Genomic DNA, 24,435 nt, shown 5'->3' on the forward strand with positions numbered 1-24,435 from the left:
CTTCCCTCCTCGTGTAGCTTTTACCCTTCCTAACTCAAAGGTTGGTTTCCTTGCTACGCAGAGGGCAGCAGACGGGGCGATGAGCCGCTGGGCCTCTCCCCTGCCATTTGAGAACGTCCTCCTGGGCCCATCCCCCAGAATTAGAGGCCTTTCCTCTGACAAAACTAAACAGGCTCCGGGCAGCTGAAGGCTTCTCAGCACATTCGCAGGAAGCAGCTGCCTGAGTCCCCCATGGTGGAGCTCTGCTGGGGGAGATGCAGCTTGGGCTTGCCCAGGAGATGGGCCCACTTGGGCTCAGGACTTGCTCTGGGCAGAGCTAAAAGACTGGGCACGCCTGCCCCCGACCCTCAGAGAGATCTGACTGATGCTGAGAGCTGGGGGGCTGGACTCACAGGGACAGACTGGCTGTGGCCAATTAGGATGGCATCAGTGGCTGGCATGAAAAAAATCTCTGCTCTAAAATAGTAACCCCGTGGCTGGTCACAGTACCAGACAACCCACCGTCAAATTGCACTATTTTTTTGGATTTGGAAGGGTTCCTCTTCTCTCCTCCCTCTCCTTCCCTCCCCTCCCTTTTCATTGCCTGCTTGCCTTCCTTCCTTTCTTCCTTCCTCCCTCCCTCCCTGCCTCCCTCCCTCCCTCCCTCCTTCCTTCCTTCCTTTCGTATTAAGGAGTTTCAGAATCAAATGTAATCATCTTTTTCAAAGTCCTATCACATAAAAAATTCCAGGTACCTATCACTTGAAAACAAGATGGGGTGATAGAAGAACTGGGGTCCATATCTGCAGAATGGGGAGAGGCACCCTGCTGTCTGTGACTGGGCAACAGCAAAAGAGCTGGGTGTGTAGAAGAAGCTGCACAGGGCAGTGCATGACCTTGACCTAAATAATAAGCTGGGACTCTGAGTCCTGATCTTCCCCTGCAGCTGGGGAACCTGTAGGTCCTTAAGGACTCACCTTGCTCCTCCACACACTGAACTGCAGGGGCCTTTTTCAGGGCTCAGCTCAAGCACCCCTTCACCCTTATCTATTTATATGTCCCCAGTTCCTGGTACAGAGCCTGACACATAGGGAGACGCTCAAAAATGGCTGTGGAAGGGGACAAGGGGCATGAACTGTCTCTCACTGTCTCTCACATCAGGGCTGGCCCTGTGTGTGTGCAGGTCCCCCCAGTGTCATGCACACAAACTTCCTCTCTTCTGTTGCTCATTGCCACGCATGGCTGCAGAAACCCTTGTCTTCGGGGCCGGCCCAGGTGCCAGCCCCTCTGCAGATCCTTTCCTGACATGCCCCCCCTCCCCCCCGCTTGGGCCTTTCTGTCTGTAAGACCCCCATCACACACTGTCTTGATTAGTGGCAGGCATGTACTTGTGGTTCCCCCTGAAGAGCTCCACAGGTGGGGGCATCCTGAAGTTGCACATTCTTGCCTAGGAGACATCCGCTGGTTTGTCTTACCCTGCTTTCGAAGCTCAGGCCAGCTGCTCTGGGTTGTTTGCAAGTTGGCAAACTCCTGGTGGCAACAGGAAATTCTGGTTCCTTTTGGTACCTTAGTTGCATTTGACAAAACTTGCTGGATTCAATTAAATTGGATTTCCTTGTTCAAGTTCCTGATCAGCCCTGTCCCCAGAGTTAGCAGACCGGCTCCTCACTCTCAGACTGCAAGCTCCTCTGGGGCAGGACGCTCGCCTCTGCCCCCTGTGGGATCCAGCGCAGGACCCAGCACAGGGGAGGCGCTGGAAAGATTTGCCGATATGACCACCTCAAATGGGACAACTATTACCCTGCCGACGTGGCAGGACTGCTCCTGAGCATGAAGTAGGCGGCAGAAATTCCAATTTCCTTGGCAAACAGTAAGTGTTCTGCACATAACTTGACTGTTAGGGCTACGGCACAGCTGCACGTCCGTCTTGCTGTATCCGAGTGAGGGTGGGATTGCCCAGGTGCTGCTCAGGAAAAGCCAGCCTGAGCTGCATTTCCGCCATCTGCCTGCTGCATGTCGGGCGTCTGTCCCCGCCCTTCTGATTTGGGATTTCTGACCCAGACCCCTAAGATTCCGTATTCTCTCACCGAGCACCTGCTCAGCATAGGGGAAAGAGCTTGGGGTGAGTATTTCTCTCACTTAGAGCACTTCAGTTGGTCACTCAACCATTCTGTGACTTGGTTTCTTTGGTGGAAACTGGGAGCAGGAATTCTACCCTTTTGTCTCAGTTGGGCAGAACACACGCATGCCTCTGGGACACGTCTGTTTGAAGCGTGCGCGTAAGAGCTTGTGCGGATGCCGACATATCCAGGCTTTCCCCACAAGGCACTCCCTGCACGTGGTGCTCCCAGGCGGGACTTATACCCAGAGAGTTTATAAAGCGTTTTCACTGGTGGCACTTCCTCTGTCCCTCAGGCAATCCCGTGAGGTTTCAGCTGCAGCTTGCACATCAGAACCAGGTGAAGTATGTAGAGGGTGGGTGGTGGCCTGAGGCACTGGGTCTGCCACGCAGAGCCCCAGACTCGACATGCTGTTTGTGACACCGTGTGTTCACCTGGGACCTCTGTAATCTGATGCTGAGTTCACACGGAGAGGGGGACCATGAGGGCCACCTGCCAGAGCACATCGGACACCTCTGGCCACCCTTCTGACATCCATGGAGGGCTGGGTCCCTGCATGCACATACCTTCTCGGTCACATGGGGGCACTATTAGAGCACATTCGATTGGTTGTGCCACGTTGACCTGGCTTTTGCACAAGACCCTATGGACTAAATGGGACCATTGGCCCTCAAAGCAATGTCCCCATCAGTGCTCTGCACGGGGAGGGTGAGGCAACTTACTGTAACTTGAAGACCTCGATGTCCCTCTTCCAGCCACAGAAAGCGGGAGGCAGAGAGACTCCAAGACAAAGAGAAGGGCGAAAAGAGACAGCCTAGGAAAAGCAGGAGGTTGACCAAGAGCGCTGAGTGTGTGGGAGGGCAGCTGTGATCTGGGCCGTACCTCCACCACGTGAGAGGAGAATCCCGTCTGTGACATCTCTAGCCCAAAGGAGGTTTCGTTTTTGTTGGTGCCTAAGACAGAGGGACAAAAAGAGGTCAGTTCCGTAGTGGATGGCTTAGTGCCGCACACACTTGCAGCTTAATCCACAGCATTGCTTCCCAGGGGGCACCTTCAGGGAGATGAGAGGGCCTCTGAGTCAGAGCCTGGCCTTGTCTTCCCCAAGTGGCAGGCACCCTGCCAGGGAGGCACCGAGCACCTTGCAGATGGTTGTGTGGGTTTATTATTAGTGGTCCACTCCCTGCTGGAAAGGGCTCAGGGCAACTCAAATCACAGGACATGTCCACCAAGAGATGGCCAAAATCGGGGAGAGATCAATAGAAGTGCACGGAAAGAAATCATTTGGGGAATAAATTAAATTCCCTACTTTGTTCACTCGCCATGCTTGGTTCCAGCTGCCTCTGGGTGACTCCCAAACATCAACTAGACCCTCAGGAGAGGGACTGGCACCCCCACAGATGTGCACAGAAAACCTCCTGTGTGCCGAAAGCCCCTCCCCGCAGAGGGCCCTTCAGCTTGTCCACGGAGCCAGTGTTCTTGTCACCCGGGGCGATCCTTTTGAGGGGGACTACACTGATTGGGATATTTAAGTTCTACTGTGAGTGTCAAAACTCAGGTCCACACTTTCTATTTAGCTTTGTCTGCGGGGACTGTGTTTTGTCTCCTGTCCCTTCAGCTCGTCGTTTCCGACGCTCTGCAGACTGCTCAGGCTTTGGGGCGCTGCTTTCCACCTCTTGCCAGTCCCCCACATGGCAAAGTGCAGTGTGGAAAGGGCCCTCCACTGCAATGCATGGTGCAAATACATGGCCAGTCAAGCCTGGAGTTTCAGTCGAATGGAGAGAGGCAACCTGAAGGAATCCTATAAAGGCGCTTTGGTGGAGTGGGAGGCAGAGATAGAGTGTTTTAGGCTCTGGAGTCAGCCCAGCTGGGTTCAAGGTAGGGTTGCCAGATAAAATACAGGACACTGTTACTGCATTTCAGACAAACAGTGAACCTTTTTTGGTATAAGTGTGCCACAAAGATTGTGTTTTCTATTTGCTAAATCTGGCGACTGTCATTCAAACCCCAGCTCCTTCTCAAGCTGCGGGTGCATTGGCAAGTCACCCAGCTCCTCTGAGCTTCGATTTCCTCTGTGGCTAAAGGAGGAGGCAATCAGCAAAACCACCTCCAGGGGCTGTTTGTAGAGTGCACACAGCCTCATGTGCGGCACAGTAACGCCCAAGTGCTGGCATTGACTGTGAAGGGAGGACTCCTACAAAACCATTTCCTTCTGCGGTTGGATTTCACTCTGAGGTCTTTACCTGATGTGACCCCGGGAATGTGGACCCCTCTCTCTATGAATCACTCACCTTCCAAACTGAAGATCCTGTCCCCCAGGGCGTCGACAATATCCTTCAGGGCCGCCTCGTCGGTCACATTGAAGAAGTGCTTGTCATCAGGGTCACTGGCGATGTATTTGATTTCGTTTAGAAAAGTTTCTGGATTGATCCCCCTGCGGTTGTAGTAGCCCAGGACCTGCCAGGGAACGGGGCCGGGCGACAAACCAGGACATAGCACACACGTTGCCTGCACACCTGCCGCCCCTGACCTTGGAGCCCAGGGAGGGCTGGAGTCACTGCTTTGATAGACATGAGTAGTCCTCAAAGTCCTATTTGCATTTTTTTAAAAAGTTTATTGTTGTCCAATTACAGTTGTTCCCATTTTCCCCATTACTCTGCCCTACCCTACCCAACCTCCACCTGTCTTTGTCCATGGGTCCTTTATACATGTTTCTTGACTTGACCCTCCCCCTGTACCACATTATCTTCCTCTCCTCCCCCCTCCCCTCTAGTCACTGTCAGTTTGTTCTTTATTTCCATATTTCTGGTTCTATTTTGCTCGCTTGTTTTGTTGATTGGGTTCCACTTGTCAGTGAGATCCTTCTTGCCTTTCACCACCTGGTTCCATTCGCATTTTGAAACAGACTCTGTAGCAGGGGCCAGATATGGCCCTGTTTTCAGATGGGGTTCTAGGGGTCGGGTGGCTGGGGGATTTCTAGTTTTCCAAGGTTTCAGAACCTCTGTAGAAATAGAGGAAAACCCCGTGCCTATTGTGGACAGGCCTAGGCAGCAGAAAGGAAGTTCTCACCTCGTTCTTCAGAAAATAAGATGAGCAGCGGCCCATCTGAGGGACAAGATGCTCGTTTACTGTCCAGAAAATGCCCCTGGGGGTCCCCCAGGGGTTTGATGGTAAAGCTTCTATAAGGGAGTTGGCAGCCTGCGGGCAGGGGCAGGGAGGGGGCAGGGAGTGACTCACGGCCACGGCGTATCTGGTCACGTTGTCCCTCTCGCTTTGCTGGATAACCTTCTCCAGGTCCGGGCTGTCATGGGACTCCCCATCCGTGATGACAATCATCACCTTCTTGGCCCCTTTCCTTCCACCCTTCTGGAAAGCTTCTGAGCTAAAACCCAAGCATTTGTGGGGGGGGGGGTCACAAGAGGAACATGGGGATGGGGCAGCCCCTGGTGGTCCCCTAGAGGGGCCGCCACAGGGCCAACACCCACCCCCTTCCCATCTCCAGCAACCTAGAAGGTTTTAGGACCTCAAACCACAAAGAAGCAGGGCCGAGATGCCCAGAGCACTCAACTGGATCTCTATCTGCTTGTCTTTAACAAGTGACTTTAAAAAGCCCCTTAGGGTCCTGATCATGCTGTTTTGGGCAAATATAGGGGGTGGGGGGCCTGCGAGGGGAGTTCAGAGTCAGGTGGAGAACTTCAGAGGCTCTCGGCTGGTGGTTGAAAAACCCAGCTGCACGTTAGAATCGTCTGGGGAGATAAGAACAAACAAACTGACTGACTAACTAACTAACTAACTACCGATGCCTAAGCCCTACCCAGACTCTTGAAATCAGAATCAATGGATGGGGCCTGAGCATCAGTCTGTTTCGAAAGCTCTAATGGACACCGGCACTGAGAACTGCTTCCCTATGTGCTGAAGAGGTGCTGGGTCAGGGTAACTGAACACCCACACGACACTAATCCAGAAAACCCGGTAACGAAGCCTGACGGAGTTGATTTCTCCCATGAGGACAACCTGATTCTAATTTTGGAACTACTAAATATCAACTTCTACGGCAAATAATTCCTCCTTCTCATGTTTTGTTTTGTTTTCAGTGCTGGGAAAAGGCGCTTGGCCTGCCTGTTAGGCGATCCAGCCAGGGAATGGGGTGGGGGGGGAGGCTGGCACACTGACCCCGATGCTGCAGGAGGACTCTTGCAGCTGGAAACCTGCCTGTGGAGCATGGAAAACTGGCTCCTAAACCATCACTGGCTCCCGGTGCCTCTGTGGCTCCCCCTCCTTTAGACTGTGAGGTTCTGAGAAGGGCAGACATAGTCTGGCCCAAGAGTCTGGCCCGGCAGGTAGAATTTGCCAGCAATGATCTAAAAACAAACGTTACCCTTAGACTCTGCAGGGATTCCTCATGGGTCTGACCCACAGGTTGAAGGTCCACGATGTCAGGGGAGAGCTGGTCTCCAGGCCCCAAGGCTTTGGTGACCAGAGGTATCTCTTGTTACGCAGCAAGCTGATGAGCTGACGTGCATGATTTAGATGTTGAGGAATTCACAACACTGGGACTATAGTAGTCCACAGCATCTTCAAGCCACCAGTTAACAGACCATTGCCATTCTCTTAGCAGCTCTATGATATTCTGAATATGCTGACTTAAAAAGCCCTCGAATTTTAGTGTGAGCTGTGGACTAGATGGGGGCAGAGGCGCACTCGGTGCGGCAAGAGTGGATTTTGGGCTTAAGTCCAGTCCAGTGGAGGGAGGATTCTGCTATTTCCTCAAAGGAGATTCTAGATGCTTCCATGACATCATTAGAGGACTAGGCTCAGGAACAAAACTCCATGCAAAAATACGTAGTGGAAAAAAAACACAGGTTTTATTATATGTGGATTCAAGAACAAATCCAGGATCATATTTCCACGCACTGCAGTAGACTCGTGTGAATGTCTGTGTGAATCTGTAATTGGGTAAGTACTGGCATGAATCATCAGATTTAGAATTGTGATTTTTGTATTGTGCAAAAGACTTGGCTTGGGTCATTTGTAAATCAGATTATAAGTTCCTGGAGAGCGGTAAGAGCTTCATACTCACAACAGTTTCCATGAACCTGGAAGCCAGAGTGACCCCATGGAAAAGAAGGTCACGTCGTGTTTCCCTCCCACTCAAAACCTGCCATGGCTGCCATGTTTCTCAGGTCCCGCCACCGGCCCACCAGGGCCTTTCTGATCTGGCCGGTTATCCCTCTGAGCCCTTCCTTCTGCTGGCTCCTCTCCCCCACACGGGGCTCTTTGCTGGTCCTGGAAACACCAGGCATGCTCCTGTCTTAGTGCCTTTGTCCAAGCTGCCCCTCTCCCGAAACGCTCCCCCCAGTACTGGCTTGGCCAACTTCCTCCCCGCCTGCAGGGCAGCCTTCCCCGAGGACCCTGTTAATGCTGATTAAATACCTGCCCTCTCCAACTTGCTCCACCCCTTTACCATGCTCTGTTTCTCCCCATAGATTTTATTGTTATTTGTTTCTTCGTGTATTGTCTGCCTCAGCCACTAGAATGTCAGCTCTACAAAGGCGGGGCATTTATCTGTTTTGTTCACTGATCCACTCCAGTGCCTAAAGCAGTGTGAGGCACATAATAGGTGCTCAATAAAAAGAGCCACATGAACTAAGGTGGAATTGCACCATGTTGTCCCTGCACCTGCAGCCCAGCCCTATGTGGCTGCCAGATCGACTTTCATGGGCACATCTCATGATAACACGCTCATCCTCAGAACCTTCAGTGGCCATTCTTGCTTATTTTAGCTACAACATCACCACCCTTGCAACTCGGCACCAAGTCATCTTCCCAGTTGTGTGGCTCGCCAGCCCCCAACATGTGGTCAGACTGTGGCTCAGGGTGTAAATGTTCCTCTCTCCTTAGCTTGCCCTCTCCCCTGTCTTCCTCAGAGCAGAGTATCTTCCATGGCTTGTCTTTTCTCCACCTCCTCCTGCTGGAATCCTGGCATCTTCTTAGGACAGGTCAAATGCTACCCACCTCGGCAGTTCTCCCGGCCTCCTCTGGGGGTCCCTCCCCCTCTCAGCCTTACTGAGTTAGGCTGACACTTACCAGAGCTTCCCTGTTGGGCCGGGGCCACAGGCAATCCTCTGTGTAACCCCTCGAGTCATGGCTTGGATTTCGTGTTTTTGTAGGTGCACGGCAAAAGTGCATCATGAATAAATGAGTGAGGAGAAAACATCTTTCACTGGCTATAATCTGGGACCCAAACTTGGCAGGCTGGGAAGATCGGATTTCAAATGTCACTTGAAATGCAGATTGTTCACTGCAGTGGTGGGTCTGACTGTTGCCTGAGTCATCAAAGGTTCAAACTACTTGGTGAGTCACACACTTCACATTGCCTTGGGGTTGGTGGGCTGTGACAGGAGACCAGAACAGGGGGCTCCCTCCCTGTATGGGGTAGTTAGCCTTACACTGAGGAAGCCGTAGCTCCAGGCCACAGGCTTCCTCTGTTGCCCCAGACATTTCATAATTGGCTGCTGGGGTCTCAGGGACTCACCCCAATGACAGCAAAACAGAAATATGGCTTGTTCCTCGTGAGAGCGAGCAAGGACCATTTTCACATGGATGGATGCTCATTTATGGAAAAAGCTTGAGTGAATTTTAGAAGCAAACAGAAATTATGTTAGTGGAGCAATAACTTAATCATAAGGGTTATGAGGTTGGAAAAAATCTTCTGACCACATGAGGTCATGTTACTACCATGTGGCTCTCACTGCAGGGTTCTGGTAAACACATTGGTCCCCCCTGTTTGAGGTGGGATTACAAGGAACTGGGACTGCGGTCTCAATGAGCATAGCAGAGCTCAATTTCACAGGTGTGAAACGTACAATTTAAAATCCAAATGCCACCTTTGGAGTTCAGGCCTCAACTTGAAAACTCTTGGGGATGTGCCTTGAAAATCATGCACTGATCTCAGGTGGGGTGGGGTGGGGCGAGCATGATGTTCTGAGCCTCGGTGGCAGCATCACTGGAATAAAGACGCAGCCGTCTGTGCGGATGGCAGCCAGAGACAGCATTCATTGTCATTACGGGTGTGTGCTGGTGTGGTTCTTAAGGAACTGGCCTCATTATTCTACAGTCTCAGAGGTTTGGTTTAACGCTGTTCTCCACACTCCACTGCTGACAAAGACACCATGGGAAGACTCTGCCCTCACAGGACCTATGCACTTTTCATAGCGTCACTGTGGCGGAGCGTCTTGTCCAAAGTGGGCCTCAAACTATCTACCATCCCAAGTGCTCTTCTGCCTTGCCAGTGCTCCAACGAGAGGCAGGATCATTTCTCTTCCTCTTGAACCTGGGCTGGCATCAGTGGCTTGCTCAGTCAAAGTTGTATTCTGGGACCTCTGCAGTGGGGCCATGGGCAGCCTCCCAGTCCCTGTGTGGACCTCTTGGAAAGCTCACTTTGGAGGTGCTCCCTCTGGGGGCCCAGCTGCCGTGTCATGAGAAAACCCAGTCGTGTGGCCATATGTGGGTGCTCAGATCACCCGACTCAGCTGAGTTCTCAGCCGACAGCCAGCAGCAACTTCTAGTCATGTTGGTGTGCCATCTTGGGTGTCCAGTCTATCAAACCTTCAGATGACAACGGCCCTGGCTGACATCAAACCCCATGAGAAAAACCCAAGAGAGAACAGGCTGGGCCCAGCCAATCCACAGAAATTTGAGGGATTAATAAATTATCGTCTCAAGGTACTAAATTTTGTGGGGGCTTGCTACCCAGCCATATATAACCAGAATGATATCTAACATTTAAAACAATTTAACATTTTTTCAGTTTTTTTACCGAGCAAATTCAATGCCAAATGCCGTCCGGGTCTCTGTCCCTCCTCTCTGCTCAATGTGGCTGGCAGCTTCCACCACGTCTCTTACAGACCTGTAGTCATTGAGGTGGAATTCATGAACCGCGTCTTCTCCGTACTGAACAACTCCGACCTGCGAGTTAGAGGAGAGGGCGTCGGAACTCCTGACCCCTGACACTTAGACCCTCGGTGGCGAGGCCCCTGGAGCCATGTCACGTCTGTGACTGTTAGGGGTGAGGGGGGCTGGGGAACCCCCCCAAGCCGAGGGGAAGCAGGCTCTGCAAAGTTCTGGGAATGAACGGATGGCTTGGTGAGACACGTGCTGGGGGCATAAGAGGAGGAGACTGTGGTTTTAAAAAAGCCCAACAAGTTGTTTCTTGCTTAGAAAGACAAAAGTTGAGAATAGAAGTCTACAGTATTAGGAAGAGCATGGATGGAGGCCATGGCTTGTTCACCAAACTCTGGAACTAAGCACGTCCTTAAAACCGGGAAGAGGAAGGATTCTCCTACCCCCGAGGTTGATAGAATAGTGACAATATGAACAGCACTAAAATGCGGTAGGGTTAGAATGATAACATGTTACCGTTGGGTGGGCCCAGGGTTTATCGGGAACAAATGCGTGACTGATGCTGGACTTTCACCCACGGCACCCTAAACTATCCCCTTTCAGTGCTGGGGAACTCATTACTTCATAAGAAAGCCCACTCCCTTCGTAACAGCTCTGATCATTACCAAGTGATTTATTAGATTGATTTGCAATCTGCCACCTTGCAACTTCTATCCATCCATCTCTGTTTGGCCTGCCAAAACAATACAGAGTGAATCCGCTCCCTTTAGCCAGGCAGGGTTTCAGTATGTGCTGGAAGCTGTGGCCTCCTTCCTGGTCTTTTCTCCAAGGTCAATGTGTCTAATTCTCCGCTGTGCTTCACTCAGCAAGGTTCTAGTGCTGCTCAACATTTCCCATCCTCCTTCTCACTCTGTATCTGGTCAAACTCTTTCCTAATAGGTGAGACCTGCCCAGCATTTAACCTTGGAAGTGAGGTCTCCCCCAGACTCTCCTCTGACAAGCCCAGCAGGGATGGGTGTCCTGGGCTGCAGGGCCCTGGTGCTGGCCCTTTCACCTACACCTTCTTAGCTCATGCAAAGATGCCCCCCACAGCCTAAGGCAGCATCGGCCATGGGTCTGGGGGGCCCCGTCTGAAGGAGGAAGGAGTCCCGGAGACACTCACCTGGATCTGCCCGGGGCCGATGTAGAACTTCTTCAGGATGTTGATGAGAAAATGCTGAACCTCCACCCAGGGGTAGATGCTGTTGGAGCCATCCAGGACAATGACGATGTCCATGTAGGTCTGGCACCCTGGGAAGTTGGGGACATGGTCACAGCTACCCAAGGAGCCAGTGTCTGCAAGTTTCTGATTCTCCAGACGATTGTCCAAACCACAGGAGAAGAAGGACCCTGTTACACGTGTGTGATTCCACGTGTATAATTTCCTGGGCTGGAGAGCTGACCTTCAACAGGACATTTGTGTGGGCAAGGTGGACGGCAAGCCCAGGAGCTCCTGGCTCTGCTCCGCCACTCAGTGCTGGCCGTTTGAACAAAGCTTAACCATACCTGGCTGCCCCTGCTCCCCGGGGACTGACCACCGTCAGCGGGTCAGTGTTTCTGAGGCAGCCAACTCCGCCCAAAGCAGTACCTGGTTATCATCGGTCTGCCGTAACACACAGGCTGGCATGCACAACTTTCAGCCCGAATGAATGGGTTTCACTTGTTAGGAGGGCAGTATGGTGTAATGGTTAAGAATGTGGAACCTATTTGACTGCTGGCTTTGAACTTGGGCAAACCACTTAACACCTGGGCATCAGTTTTCTCTTCTGAAAAATATGCCTAACAATAGTAGCAGATTGCCAGGAGGAATTAACAAGATGAGGATGCTTCTAGAGGGCTGAGCACCAAGTAAGTCCTCAAGCAGTCTTAGCTGACACTATTTTTCTTTAAAAGCAAACCACTCCGTTAATGCGGTGGTGACATCAGGGGTTAAGCTCTCACGCTTGTATCTCTGCTCTGAGCATAAAGGTTTCTCTGCATTTTTGTAGTAGTAACGCCAAATTAAAGTGAATAATAAAAACATCAAAAAATCTAATGAAATATTGGTTAAGTAAATGAATGTAAAAACTTCTTTTAAAATCTAAGTAATTCATTTCTGTTTGTGAATGGTTAGGGTTACTTTGAAGTAAGACATGGTATGATTCAATATGATATAAGTATTGTACTGTATATCATAATATATTATATAGTATATACTATATAGTATATTACATAGTATATATTATAGTATAATGTGTATTATACTATATTGAAATATTGGGCATCTGCTTATTTTTATTGGAGGATTTTCATAGTGTTTTAAAATCGACTTTACCGCAATACATATGGCAGGAAGCTTCTGTGTGCGAACCTTCCGGCAACCCTGCACCATGAAGGTACAGCATGTTGAAGCCAGCGCTCCCCGGGGAGAGGAGGGTGGGGGCTCGGAGCCCAGGTGCCCGTTGCTTTGTGTTTGGAGGGCATTTTAGAAGCGTTTGGGTGGTTTGCATGCTCAGAGTCTCCTCCGTTTCAGGAGAAGTTGTGGGACCTTCCTGTCCCACCTGCATCCTGTGTATAGCACGTGACGGCCCGGACACTTCCCATCAGCAGCACCTGACAGCTTCGCTCTCTCCCGGTTCGGTTCAGCTCAGTGCCTGTGGACAGAGCGCCTGCCTCGCACTGGAGCGCCCTGTGACGGTGCGGCCCCGGAGGTGACCGACACAGAAACTCCTTCAGGAGGAGGGGTTTCTAATGTAGTGGTAGGGACCAGGTTTCTTTGATTTTCATGCAAATTTTTATTATTAAATGCCTTTATTGTTGCTGATTTTCCTTTATAGTTTCAATTTTTCCTTTGTAAGATACCTTGGGAATTATGATAAGTGAAACAAGTCAGAGAAAGACAAATACCATATGGTTTCACTTAAATGTGGAATCTGAAAAACAAAATAAGTGAGCAAACAAAATAGAAACAAAGGCATAGATACAGAGACAAACAAACTGGGGTTGGAGGGCTGGGTGAAAACGGCAAGGATTAAGAAGTACAAATGGGCAGTTACAAAATAGTCCCGGGGATGCAAAGTACAGCACAGGGAGTAGGCAATAATATTGTAGTAACTCTATGGTATCGGGAGGTGACTAGACTTTTCTGTCACTAACTTCGTAAGTTACAGAAATGCCAACCACTATGCTGCACACCTGAAACCAATGTAGTATCGACTGTAACTGAAAAAATTTTCAACATTAAAAATAAAATTAGGTACCTTGGGAAGAGTTTTGCTTTAGGTCTGGGGTTCCTAAACATGGTGGAACACCCTGTCACACACACGCACACGTGTACACACACATACTCACTCTCTGGGGCTAATCTCAGACCTGCTGAGTTTGCGCCTCCCTGGAGCTGGGGGCCGCCCTGAGCTCTGTATCTGATAAGCTCCCCAGGCCCTGCTGTTGGTCAGGTGGGCAGGAGGCCTCTGGACACAGGAGGTCCCAGAGGCTGAGACTGTCACCCCTTGGCCAGAGGAAATAGCAGTCCTGGGCGGGGGGAGCACTCCCTCCAGCATACCTCACGACCTCAGGCCCCTCCTGAGCCTCAGCACTGCCCTTCCCTCTGACATTTTGTGAGACTAGAATCAGTGCCTTCTCATCGTCCTAAAACGACCCCTCTCCAGCCCCCTCCTGCATCGCCATCTTTCCCTCCGTGACTGGGCCCTGTTGTTTAGAGGGAGGCTGCAACTAGCCAGAAGCGCTAATCCCCTCGCCCTCAATAAAATGGGCAGCAGCTGTTTGGGCGATGGTATTTAGCCCAGAGGAAATAGTGAGGCTCAGATCCAAGCAGTCTGGGCTTGCAGGAGGCAAAGTCTGAGCATTATTTCCTAGATTTTCCTGGTGGGTGGGGAGTGAGTGGGAGGTTCAGTGTCCCATGAAGCTCTGGAAAAACTGGGCAGAGCTTACTAATGATTAGGGACACTGCTTCCATGGGACTATTACCTGGAATCTCTCTGTTCTCCTTGGTCTTTTACCTACAGTGTGACTGAACGGCATAACATCAAACAGCACCATTCACACTGTAGTGTGAGTGAGGTCCTCAGAATTGTGCAGCTTGCCTGCTGTACATGGTGCCCAGCAACTTCTTCCTCACTCAGGCTGGGTTTGCAGTGAGCATCCCTGGCTACCACATTGCCTTCATACTCTTAGCTCATTTGCCCTCCTCTATCACTCTGTGGGTCAAGTGAGTTACCCACAGAACCAGAGCAGGGTGGAGCGAGAGTCCCATGCTGTGTTGTAGCTGCAGAACAGGGGGGATCAGAGCCCCAAGCCTCCCATGGACTGTTGGCTGCTCAGCCTGAGTCTGCAGATTCAAAGCCACTTACTTTGGAGAGCTGGCGCCACGGTCTTGGAGAATCGGAAGTTGGAGTTGACTCTCGAACACATCCCTGTGGTGTAGTAGGAGCTCCCACACTCGTGAGACCAGAGGGGGCTGCAGGCCTGGGAATCACAGACCCTGGTCAGTGGGGGCCCTTGAGGTGGGTCCAGGCCCCACAGCCTTTGGCCCAGTCCCAGCCTCCATGACTCACAACAGATATTCCCTATCTGAGTATTGTTACCCCCGGCTTTAGAGGGACTTCTGTGAGTCTACTACCTGAGCTCTCTTGCCAGTTCCCTTGGTTTCAGGGAGAATGGAGAAAATGAATTTTAGAGTGCTCCTTTTTTCTGCTTGCAAGGGTCTCATTCTCTATTCCACCGTCTAGGGCTGTTCCCCTTCTTTGCCCTGCCTGCCCACCCACCCATACCGCACAGGAGCTGGGAAAGCCTTTTCATCCACGGGAATGGACTCTCTGTCCGAACAGGTCACCTGAAGGCCCTTACTGGGCAAAATTCCAGGACTTGGTCCGACAACAGGCCCCCAGCTCTTACTAGGGGAAGAAGAAACACTGAGCGGCAGGTTCATCTCAGAGCCATGGTCACTAAATAAAAGTGAAAGCCAGCTCCATGACTCAAGTTTTCTCTTGCTGCTGGGAAACCCAGGACTAAATTTTGTGCTGCAGTTTCCTTTGGTTTGGAGGGGTAGTTATTCTACTTCAATCTCTTCATTTAATTAGCTTTCTATTTTTACTCAGATTTTACAGGTTTGGTTTTATTGGTATCCTTTGTTGAACTGCTGTAAATTATTTTTGGAAGTAAGGGGAGAATAAAGAATGGGAGGATGGATGAAGGGTGATAAATGGATGGATGGATGGATGAGTGGATGATGGATGAGGCATGATGACGGATGGATAGCTTGAGAAATGGATGGATAGGTGAATGGGTGGATACAAAGATGGTGGACGGGTGGATAGATGGATGATTAGATGGGAGGATGAGGGGGCAGATAGATATACAGGTGGGTGAGTGGGTGAATGAGTGGATGGATGGATGAGTTAATGAGTTAAAAAAAGTTGCTATTTATATCATGGAGACTTAATCTACCCACAGAGGCCCAAGATGGTATATCACACCATCCTTTTTGGGCCTTCACCCCATCTAGTGAAGTGGGTGAAATCAAGTTAGTAGGACTGTGACAAGGAGCCTCAGTGGGAGCAAAGGCACCCTCTGAGGTGGGGGGGTATGCATATGGTCTGAGCCAGAGGTCCTGTCTGCCCTTGGCTGGGGACGATGAAGGGCTGTGGGTCAACCACACAGTGAGCACCCCAGGGCTTCCGCCAGCAGAGCCACTATGGTCTCCTGAAGTCCCTGGGCAGCCTCATGATTCCATTGCTCTAGTGTCTAGTGCTCCACACCCCAGATGTCTCATCTGTCCACAGAAGAGGACTGACAGGCGAGAGCAAAGAGTGACACAAGCCCTTCCGCTTTCACAGGGTGGTACATTTTATTGGCCTTTCTCTGGGAATTCTTTTCTGAAATTTTCTCTTGCATCTGTTTTAAGAAATAAGACTCTAAAGGATCCTTCTCTGAGTCCCCAGCTTCACCCAAAGTCATGGTGGTTCACTGGAACGTGGTGGCCAGGAGCAGGCAGTCCCCGCCTGCCCCTTCACCTGCGCAGGCCTGCTGCGGGCAAAACCTGTGCATGCTCACCTGGGCAGGTGAGAGACCTCTGAGCATGCCTCACGGCTGCCTTCCTGCCACAATGTCATGTTTACATCACTCATCTGCTTACTGTCGACCCCCAAACCAGAATGTGAGCTGCAGGGGCCGGCAACTCTGCTGACTGCTGCATCCCCAGTGCCTGGCATTGGGCTTCGTGGACTGTGAGTGCTCAAAACAATTGTTAAAATGAATGAATGTCCCCATCACTGCAGTCCAGGTGCCTGCTCCTCCTTCTTCACTAAAGAATAGACAAGCTTTAAAAACAAAACAGAAACAGCCTCTGGGCAGCCTTCCGGTGGGTCCTGTGCAGACCAGGTGGCCTGCCACTCTGTAGCCCTCCCCATGGTTGCAGTGAGTCTGCGTTCACTCGTTTCTGGCTTTCCTTCAAAGTCTTCTTAGGGTGTGAGGGGTGTCCTATTTCTCTGATCAAACCTGGAGCAGAAGTTCAGCCTCTGCCTTGGACATTTGGCTCCCCAAAGGAAGGGGTAGCCCCCCATTGGACTGTCGGCCTTTATTTATCCCTGTTCCTTTTCAGGCTGCCCATCCCCTACCTCAGGGCTTGTGCGCAGGGGGGCTCAACACTTTTCCTTGACTGGACTATAGCCACCCCCTGAAACTGGGGGCAGAGCAGGGAGCTGGTGGAGGAACTGCCTCTGGAGTGCGTGCATAGGCAGCCTGGCGGGCAGCGTGCAGAGTGTGTGTGAAGACACACTCAGTCGCCAGTGCCTCTCCTGGTCCCAAGAGAAGGATCTCTGGGGCAAAAGGGTGGGGCTTGGAGAGAGGGTGGCTCTTACCAAGAAGCTGTTGTCCTTGGGGTTGGTGGCCAGGCTCAGGCCGAGGCGCATGTTGTCCTTCCGCTCAGACACGTTGGATAGAGTGACCCTTCCTGAGGAAGAAGAGAGAAGCTCAGCCTGCAGCCCCCCTACCCTGCCTCCAGCAGGGTCCGCTGCTGCTGCTGGCCACCAGAGACGCCTGTGGCAGGGTTGTGCTGAGCAGAGTCCTCCCCAGCTCTCCCTGAACGTTGGTGCAGACCTTCAGGGTCTACTGGGGCCTCTCCCAGACGTTGTTTAGTTGTTTCCTCTCTACTCCCTTGAGCTGAGGAAAATGAGTCTCAGAGAGGCCAAGCAACCTGCCCAGAGTCACACAGGAAGCACAGGGCAGGTCTTCCACATCCTCCTCCAGCCCTCTGAGGGACCCCAACACTCCCCTGTGTCCCACTTGACACACACCAGGCACCCACCCCACCTGGGTTGGCTTTCTCTGGGCAGTGTCTCCTCCACATGTTTCTTCACGCCAACCTGCCACCAAAACTTACCTGTCCCCTGCCTGGTTCTTGCAGGGCCCAGTTCTCTGCTCACCTGATAAACTTTTGTATGATACATGATTCTTCCTCACAGATAGCAAATAACCAACTAACAAGAACATTCTAGAGGCATAAGGTCTTGCCAAGAATGTCATTCTGTGGTCGCTGCCATGAGAGATATCAAAGAGCAGGATTATCAGCCATCTGGATACAGGGGGAGGGCGGTGGCAGATTAGAATTGCTAAGTAAATTTTATCACTTAAGGTTTTACTGGATCATTCTGTCAGGCCACTGAAGTAAAGGAAGTGAGCTTGACTTCCCCAGACATGAGCTGGTGTGTAAGTGTAGATGCATGTGTGTGTACATGTGTGAGTACACGCATGGGCAGGGGCAGGCGGAGGGAGGGTTTGGTGGGGCAATGGGGCATTTCACTGAGCCCAGAGCAAGCCGATCCTCATCTGCTGTGAGGAGGATCCAGCATCTTCTCTGCCAGGGGGAAGGGCGTGCTCTCTGGGACTCAGCGGGGCAGAGTTGGCATTCAGCTCAGCTGGCACTGGGAGTCTGCAGAGCTGGCCTGCCCTCTGGGCACGAGCCAGTGGGGCCCGGGGTGGGCGTCAGCGGAGGCCCGAGTGACAGCAGCCCCCTGACTGTCTGGGGGGGTGGGGAGTGGGGGCCATCTGCGTTTGTTGTTGTTTCCCTTTGAGCTCCCTCAGTTTGCAATTGGGCTCCTTTTGAAATCCAGCCCCCCCTGGGCTGTGCGGTGACTGAGATGGCTTTCTGCTTTGTCTATCCCATAAAACCAGAGAGAAAGTAATGGTAATGACCTTGACTTTTTAAAGTAATTTCTTATTATTTACAAACTCCCGCCCACATGTGCTCCCCCAGGAGTCACCACTGCCATTTTCCAGAGGAGACACATCAAGGCGCAGAATGGGCTGAGACTCTACAAAGGCAATCGCTGGTCAAAGGCGGAGCGGGGACTTGAACCCAGGGCACCTAAGGTTACGGCCTGATCTCCCATCTGATGGCAGGGCTGTGGTGGCATTGGGATGGCAGTGAGAAATCTGGGGAGGAAGCTCTGGCCCCGACTGGGCAATGTCCACCCCTCTTGAAGAATCTGCCCTCCATTTGTTCATGGGGCACATCCCTCCCCTCCCCTAGCCCCTCAGTCTCTCTCATCTCAGTAACCGAAGTCCCTGGAAACTGGGCCTGCCCAGAAGCAGATGGGCAAAGTAGGGAAGACCTTTGTGCTGGAGTAAGAAAAACTCATGTTCAAGTCCTGCTTCTGCTGCTTGTGGATTTGGGGCAGTCACTGACCTCTGCTCTGTGACCAGGAGAGACTAACACCTTTCTAAGTGGGTCTCTGTGAGGGTCTGGGGACCTAACTTCATGCAGGTGTGGGGAAGAAAGTGCCATCTGTGGAGTCTTTCACACTGAGGTGTGAATGATTGATACCCCTGAGCCTTCCCTGGAGAGAGAGGAAAAACCATTCCTGGCTTGGCAGGGCTCAGAGCCTGGAAAGGCCGTTGGAAAACCCAGCACTCCGGTTTCCCTGCCTTGCATTTTCCAGTGTGGGATGAACCGACAGATGGTCTTCCTGCTGTGCGTTTTCTCCTGCGTGGTAGGGGAAGAACACTCCTGAGATGACATACTTTTCCTCTGCTCTGACTCACTTTGCCGCCCAGCTTATGCCCCAGTGCAGGAATGTTTTCCAGGGTCTGGTGGCTTCTCGCTGCTGGCAGGGGTTCCGCCTTTGCAGAGAAATTTGGACCACATTGGAAACCAGAGCAACAGAGGAAACCAAATCGGTTCATGCATCTGTGTCCCCACCTGGACCAGGGGCTTTTCTCCGTGGCCCAGGCCCCAAGCCCAGTGCCCACAGCTTCCATCAGCCGCCTGGCTCCCTCTGCCCAGCCATATAGCCATTCTTTCTGTTTTCCAACAGAGCAAGTTCATTCTCGTCTCAGGGTCTTCGCACTTGCTCTTCCTCTGCCTGGAATGCTCTGGCCCCGCCTGACTCCTTTTCACCCCTAGACCTTTGCTCCAATGGTATCTGCTCAGGCAGGCCTTCCCGAGCCCCTTGCTGAAGTAAAACCTCCTCCCCGCCCCCAGCCCCCCAGCCTCTCTCATCATAAACCCCTGGTTTATCACACACACAGCACTAATCGCGGCCTGAGCTCATCCTTCTTTCTGGTTTGTCTGCTCACTTACTGTCTCCTCCCAGGGGGCCCATGGCATCTTGTTCTCTGCGATATCCCCAGGGAATGGCATTGTGTTAGCACATCTGAGGCACTCACGAAAGTTTGGGGTGCCTTACAGACTGGAATGGACCGACCCTAGGCTACCCTGTTCATTTTACACACGAGCTGATGGAGACTCAGAGAGTGGTGTGGGCTCCCTGTGAACACACAATGAGGAAACTACACCACCAGAAGGAGGAACCCAGCTTGGCCTGTTTTGGAAGCTGCGCTTCGAAGCAGTGGTGACAGGGATCCATGAGCTGCCAGCCAGGCCCCCACCTCCCCTAGACTGTTTCCTCCTGAAGCCTGGGCCTGGGCTGCACTTGGGTTTGAACTTCCCACCCGTGGTGCTGACACAGATATGAACAGCAGGGGAGTCCAGCACCACGTGACGGGGCAGCCGGCTGCTCCTGAGATCTGAGTTCTCGGGGCTTTCTCTTTGATGCGAGCCTTTTCATCCTCTGCTCATTCCTGAAGCCCTGCCATTGCCCTCCCTCCCCAGGGAACACCCCACCCCCCACCCCCCGCTCTAGGGTAGAGGCTCCCCTCCTGGAAGAGAAGGAGGCTGCGGGTCCCAGCCCTAGTCCTCTGGGGCAAGGCCTGGAACCGTGGCTTTTCAGTCCAAATGGAACTTGTACTCCCTTCTGTGAGCAAAGTGGTGGTCTGGCCGCTGTCTGACTTTGGGACAAAGTAGACGTGCTTTCGAGGACTGGTGTGTGTGCTTTAGTGAATGCACACACACATACACGCACACGCACACACAAGTAGATTTTACAAGGGCTTGGAAGGCCTGGAGGCTGCTCACAGCACCTCCCTGGGCTGAAAGCTCTGCAGTGAGGAACAAAGCCTTCATTTCAGAGGGTGGCATTCCGTCTTCGTGGCTGAGGGTGGCCGCAGCCTGCCTGCACTGAAACCCGAGCCTGGCTGCTTGTTAGCTGGGCGACCCCAGGTGGGTTCCCTCGCAGCCACAGGCGGTCATTTCCTCCTCTTTTAATGGTTAAATTTCATTGGTCGTTGGGAGGATTAATGAGTCAAAACACCTAAAAGCGCTTAAACCAGTGCCTGACACGGAGTGAACATTATATGAGATGTTCAAATGTTAGCTGCTGTTGCTAGCACTTCCAAATCAGAAAGAAGGCAGGAAGCATTTTCCTTCTGCTGGGAGAGGGGCGTTGGATGGGTCGGAAAGAGCAGTGTCCCGGGGCCACTGGGACCTCGGTCTGATTCCTGGCCAGCCTCTCGCAAGCTGTGTGACTGCGGACAGGTGCTTTCTTTCTCTGGCTTCAGCGTCCTCATCTATAAAATGGGGCAGTGATACCAGCCGGCCACCTCTGGGGCAGCTGCCTGAGCCAGTGTGACTGTGTTTCAGAGCCTGCCCCACCCTCAACCACGGTGGGCCTCATGGTGGTGGGGTCAGGGGCCCATGTTACCTAGGTTGAGCTTGGTGCAGTTCCCATGGGTCACCGGACACTTGTACACGTCCCCTGTCTTCTGTTGGCTGTTGGTTTCCAGTGGAGCACCCACGATGAGCCTGGGGAGGGAGGGAAGACAAGTGAAGGTGCTGGGGGTGGTGGGCCTTCCCCGTAAAGGCTGGAACCTGGAGGGCAGGGATGGGGGAGGACGGGCTAGTGGGGAATCCTGGAGGAGCCGCCACATGCAGGCCTGCAGACTTGGAGCTTTGTCTCTCTGGAGGGGGTGCTGGGCTCTCAGCGTAAGGTCACGGCACCTGTGGCTGACTCCCGGCCCTCTCCGAGATGCACAGATATGAAGATGAAGGCCACGTGGGCCCAGCAACAAATGGGATGGAGCCAGTCCCTGGGAGAAGAGAGCAGGGCAGACACCATGGAGGAGAGGATGCTGAAGCTGGGTCTTAACAGTTGAATATGAGTTTGTCAAATGGTAGGAGAGTGGTAATAGTGGTCATTCAGGCAGAAGAGTGGTTTTGGAGCAGTTGAGTCTCAGCCATCTGTCCCTGTCAGCAGAGGCCTCATTTTTCACATTATATAACCATTTTTCAGCTAGGGACTCAGATGTGGGCATGTTGCTCAGTGGTCATGGCTGTCCCCTGAGCCACTAAGTTTTTGCTCGGGGTGGGCCAGGCAGCCAGCAGGGCTTAAGAGCGTCAGAGGCAGCCAACCCTCAGTGACCGCCTACCCACTCTGTCAGTGCCACCTGCCTCTGGCACATCTAGGCTTTGGGGCCATTCCGACTCTCAGCCATTCACTGCCTCCTCTGCTCCTGCGCTGGGGCTCATAGAGACTCGAAAATGGAACCCTCGAGGGACAGCTGTGACAGAGTGGCAGGGGGTGAGGGCTCTCCCAGCCCCTGAGGGACAGAGAACAGATGATGACGGAGGTTGGGGCACGGGTGCAGGTGAGACGCCCCCAGGCACTGTGGCCCAAAGAAGAAGCTGTCACTTGTTTTCTGACTTAAGAGGGTTGAGAGGGGACAGGTCTGGAGAGTTAAGCTACACAGGACTTTGGTGGCTTCTCGTGGACAAACTGCCCCAGCCCCTGCTCCCACCCTCCCTGCTGTCAGGAAAGCAAGTGAATTCTGAAGTGGGAGTTAATAGGGTTCTGTTTGAAATTAAGAGTCTATGAAATAAGAGCTGAGGTCTCTCCCCTGGGGACCAGATAATGACAAATTCTAAATATATCGTTTATTAAGCATGCCTTTTTTGACTGGCAGAAATTAATTGGACTCATAAAATCTGTTTGTCTAGACGATGTGATTTTTGGCTACTTAATTCTGTGAGGGATTGTGTGGTCAAGTCTGCTCCATTTTTTTTTCCAGCCAGAGAGAGAAAGAGAGAGAGAGAGAGAGAGAGGGGAGAGAGAGGTAGGTCAGTGTCCGAGGCTTAGGCTCCAAGCTTGCTTTTCTGGCTGCTCTGGTTTTCACAGCCCCCCTGATATGTAACCAAGTCTTCCTGAGGAGTGTCCCCTCCCAGACACCCTGGCTGCCTGGCGGGGAGTGCTTTCTGGAGAGAGCACCTTCGAGGAATAGCTTGCAGGTGCCCCTGGGAGAATCAGACACCGCCAGTTCCAGATTAGAAAAATCATAGCCGTCTTCTAGGAAGCTACCCTCACGTGTCTTCTAGAAAACGTGCCAGAAGCTTGACCAGATGGACTCCTCACACTTCTTCCCATTTTGTAGATGGGTACTCTGAGGCCCCACAGCCTGCTTCAGGGGGGCCCAACACAGTGTGAGATTTTTGGGCTGAGAATCCAGAAGCTGGGTCTTCATTTCTGATTTGGTCACCAATTCATCATGTGGCCTTGAGAAGTCATTGAACTTTCCAGACCTTGGTTTGCTTGGCTGTGAAATGGGGTTAGCAATTTCTGCATGGCCTACCTCTCAGGGGCACTGTGGGAAGTCACAGATGTCAAAAGACACCGAGAAACAGCAGGCGTTGAATCAGACGTAAGTTATGCATGAAGACCGGTGGCTTCCTAGAAGGCTCGTGTCCTGGCAATGGCCGAGATTCGACATGCAGGCAGCAAATCCACCAAGTCTCAGTGGCATCCGAATGTGCTGCAAGGCTGGGCTTTGTTGTTCCCAAAGAACGACAGTCGACAGTCGTTGCCTGCGTCCCATCTCCATTCTCCCAGTCCTGACCTCTCTGGTGTCTGTGGCACTGCAGGAGGTAGCCGGACAGCTTACTGTCCCCATATTACAGGCGCAGAAACTGAGGCCCCAAGAGGGAGGTGACCCAGGTCCCGCAGCGTGTGGTGGAGAGCTGGGACTCGTTCTCTGAGTTTTCTCTGTGTTGCCCCAAATGTTTCCTCGCCATGAAGGGAGGGCCTGGGTCATTCCTGAGTGTCGGCATTACGTGTGCCTGTCGGGCCTGAGGTTTTGAGGGTATGATTCAGTCTCGCTGTGCGGGGAGAGCTGCCTGAGCACAGGGAAAATGTTTGCGTCACCACCGAGACCCGCCAAGTTACTCCTGGGGTCTGGCAGCCCCTGCCACCTCCTGTGGTCTCAGCCTTACACAGCCAACTACAGCTTCAGGGTTGCTGTGCCTCTTGGGGACTGGACACTCTATACCCTCTGGTGCAGGTACCAGTGCGGTACGGCGAACCCCAAAGGTTGTGGCGAGCATCGNTCGTTCTCTGAGTTTTCTCTGTGTTGCCCCAAATGTTTCCTCGCCATGAAGGGAGGGCCTGGGTCATTCCTGAGTGTCGGCATTACGTGTGCCTGTCGGGCCTGAGGTTTTGAGGGTATGATTCAGTCTCGCTGTGCGGGGAGAGCTGCCTGAGCACAGGGAAAATGTTTGCGTCACCACCGAGACCCGCCAAGTTACTCCTGGGGTCTGGCAGCCCCTGCCACCTCCTGTGGTCTCAGCCTTACACAGCCAACTACAGCTTCAGGGTTGCTGTGCCTCTTGGGGACTGGATACTCTATACCCTCTGGTGCAGGTACCAGTGCGGTAAGGCGAACCCCAAAGGTTGTGGCGAGCATCGGGCCCTTTCTGTGGGCTGTGGGCCATGGCTCCCTGACTGTGAGCTCCCAGCGTTCTTCCCATGAAGACGCAGGGATCAGGGCTCTTGCAGATGGCAGGACTGGTGGCAGGCTTCAGCCACAGCCCTGTAGGACTCCTCCCTGGTGGCTGCCCTCTAAACAGGGCCTGGCCAAGGGACAAGGCTCACCATGAAGCTGGTCACCTAAGGAAGGCAGAACATGGCCCTGCTGGGCCCTGGGTTCCTTGATTCCTAACAGAACACAGGCTAAGAAAAAAAGTAATATGGGCTTCCAATATGTGTAAATTTTTATGTTAATTAAACCAGTGTCCCAC

The 24,435-nt window shown here is 52.4% G+C and overlaps 1 protein-coding gene across 1 annotated transcript in view; it reads right to left on the reverse strand.

Annotated features, from left to right (window-relative positions):
• ITGA11 (integrin subunit alpha 11) overlaps window positions 1-24,435 on the reverse strand; it is a 115,854-nt gene that overhangs the window by 38,065 nt on the left and 53,354 nt on the right. Inside the window, exons 3-10 of the mRNA XM_037054224.1 lie at window positions 21,074-21,174; window positions 16,895-16,986; window positions 14,387-14,501; window positions 11,161-11,288; window positions 9,916-10,064; window positions 5,334-5,478; window positions 4,388-4,553; window positions 2,982-3,052 (exon numbers count right to left, since the gene is read on the reverse strand). Coding sequence (XP_036910119.1) covers window positions 2,982-3,052; window positions 4,388-4,553; window positions 5,334-5,478; window positions 9,916-10,064; window positions 11,161-11,288; window positions 14,387-14,501; window positions 16,895-16,986; window positions 21,074-21,174 — 967 coding nt within the window. The remainder of the gene's footprint in view (window positions 1-2,981; window positions 3,053-4,387; window positions 4,554-5,333; window positions 5,479-9,915; window positions 10,065-11,160; window positions 11,289-14,386; window positions 14,502-16,894; window positions 16,987-21,073; window positions 21,175-24,435) is intronic.

The sequence above is a fragment of the Sturnira hondurensis genome, unplaced genomic scaffold (genome assembly GCF_014824575.4).
Source record: "Sturnira hondurensis isolate 20B ecotype Veracruz unplaced genomic scaffold, ASM1482457v3 Scaffold0008196, whole genome shotgun sequence".
Classification (NCBI taxonomy): domain Eukaryota; kingdom Metazoa; phylum Chordata; class Mammalia; order Chiroptera; family Phyllostomidae; genus Sturnira; species Sturnira hondurensis.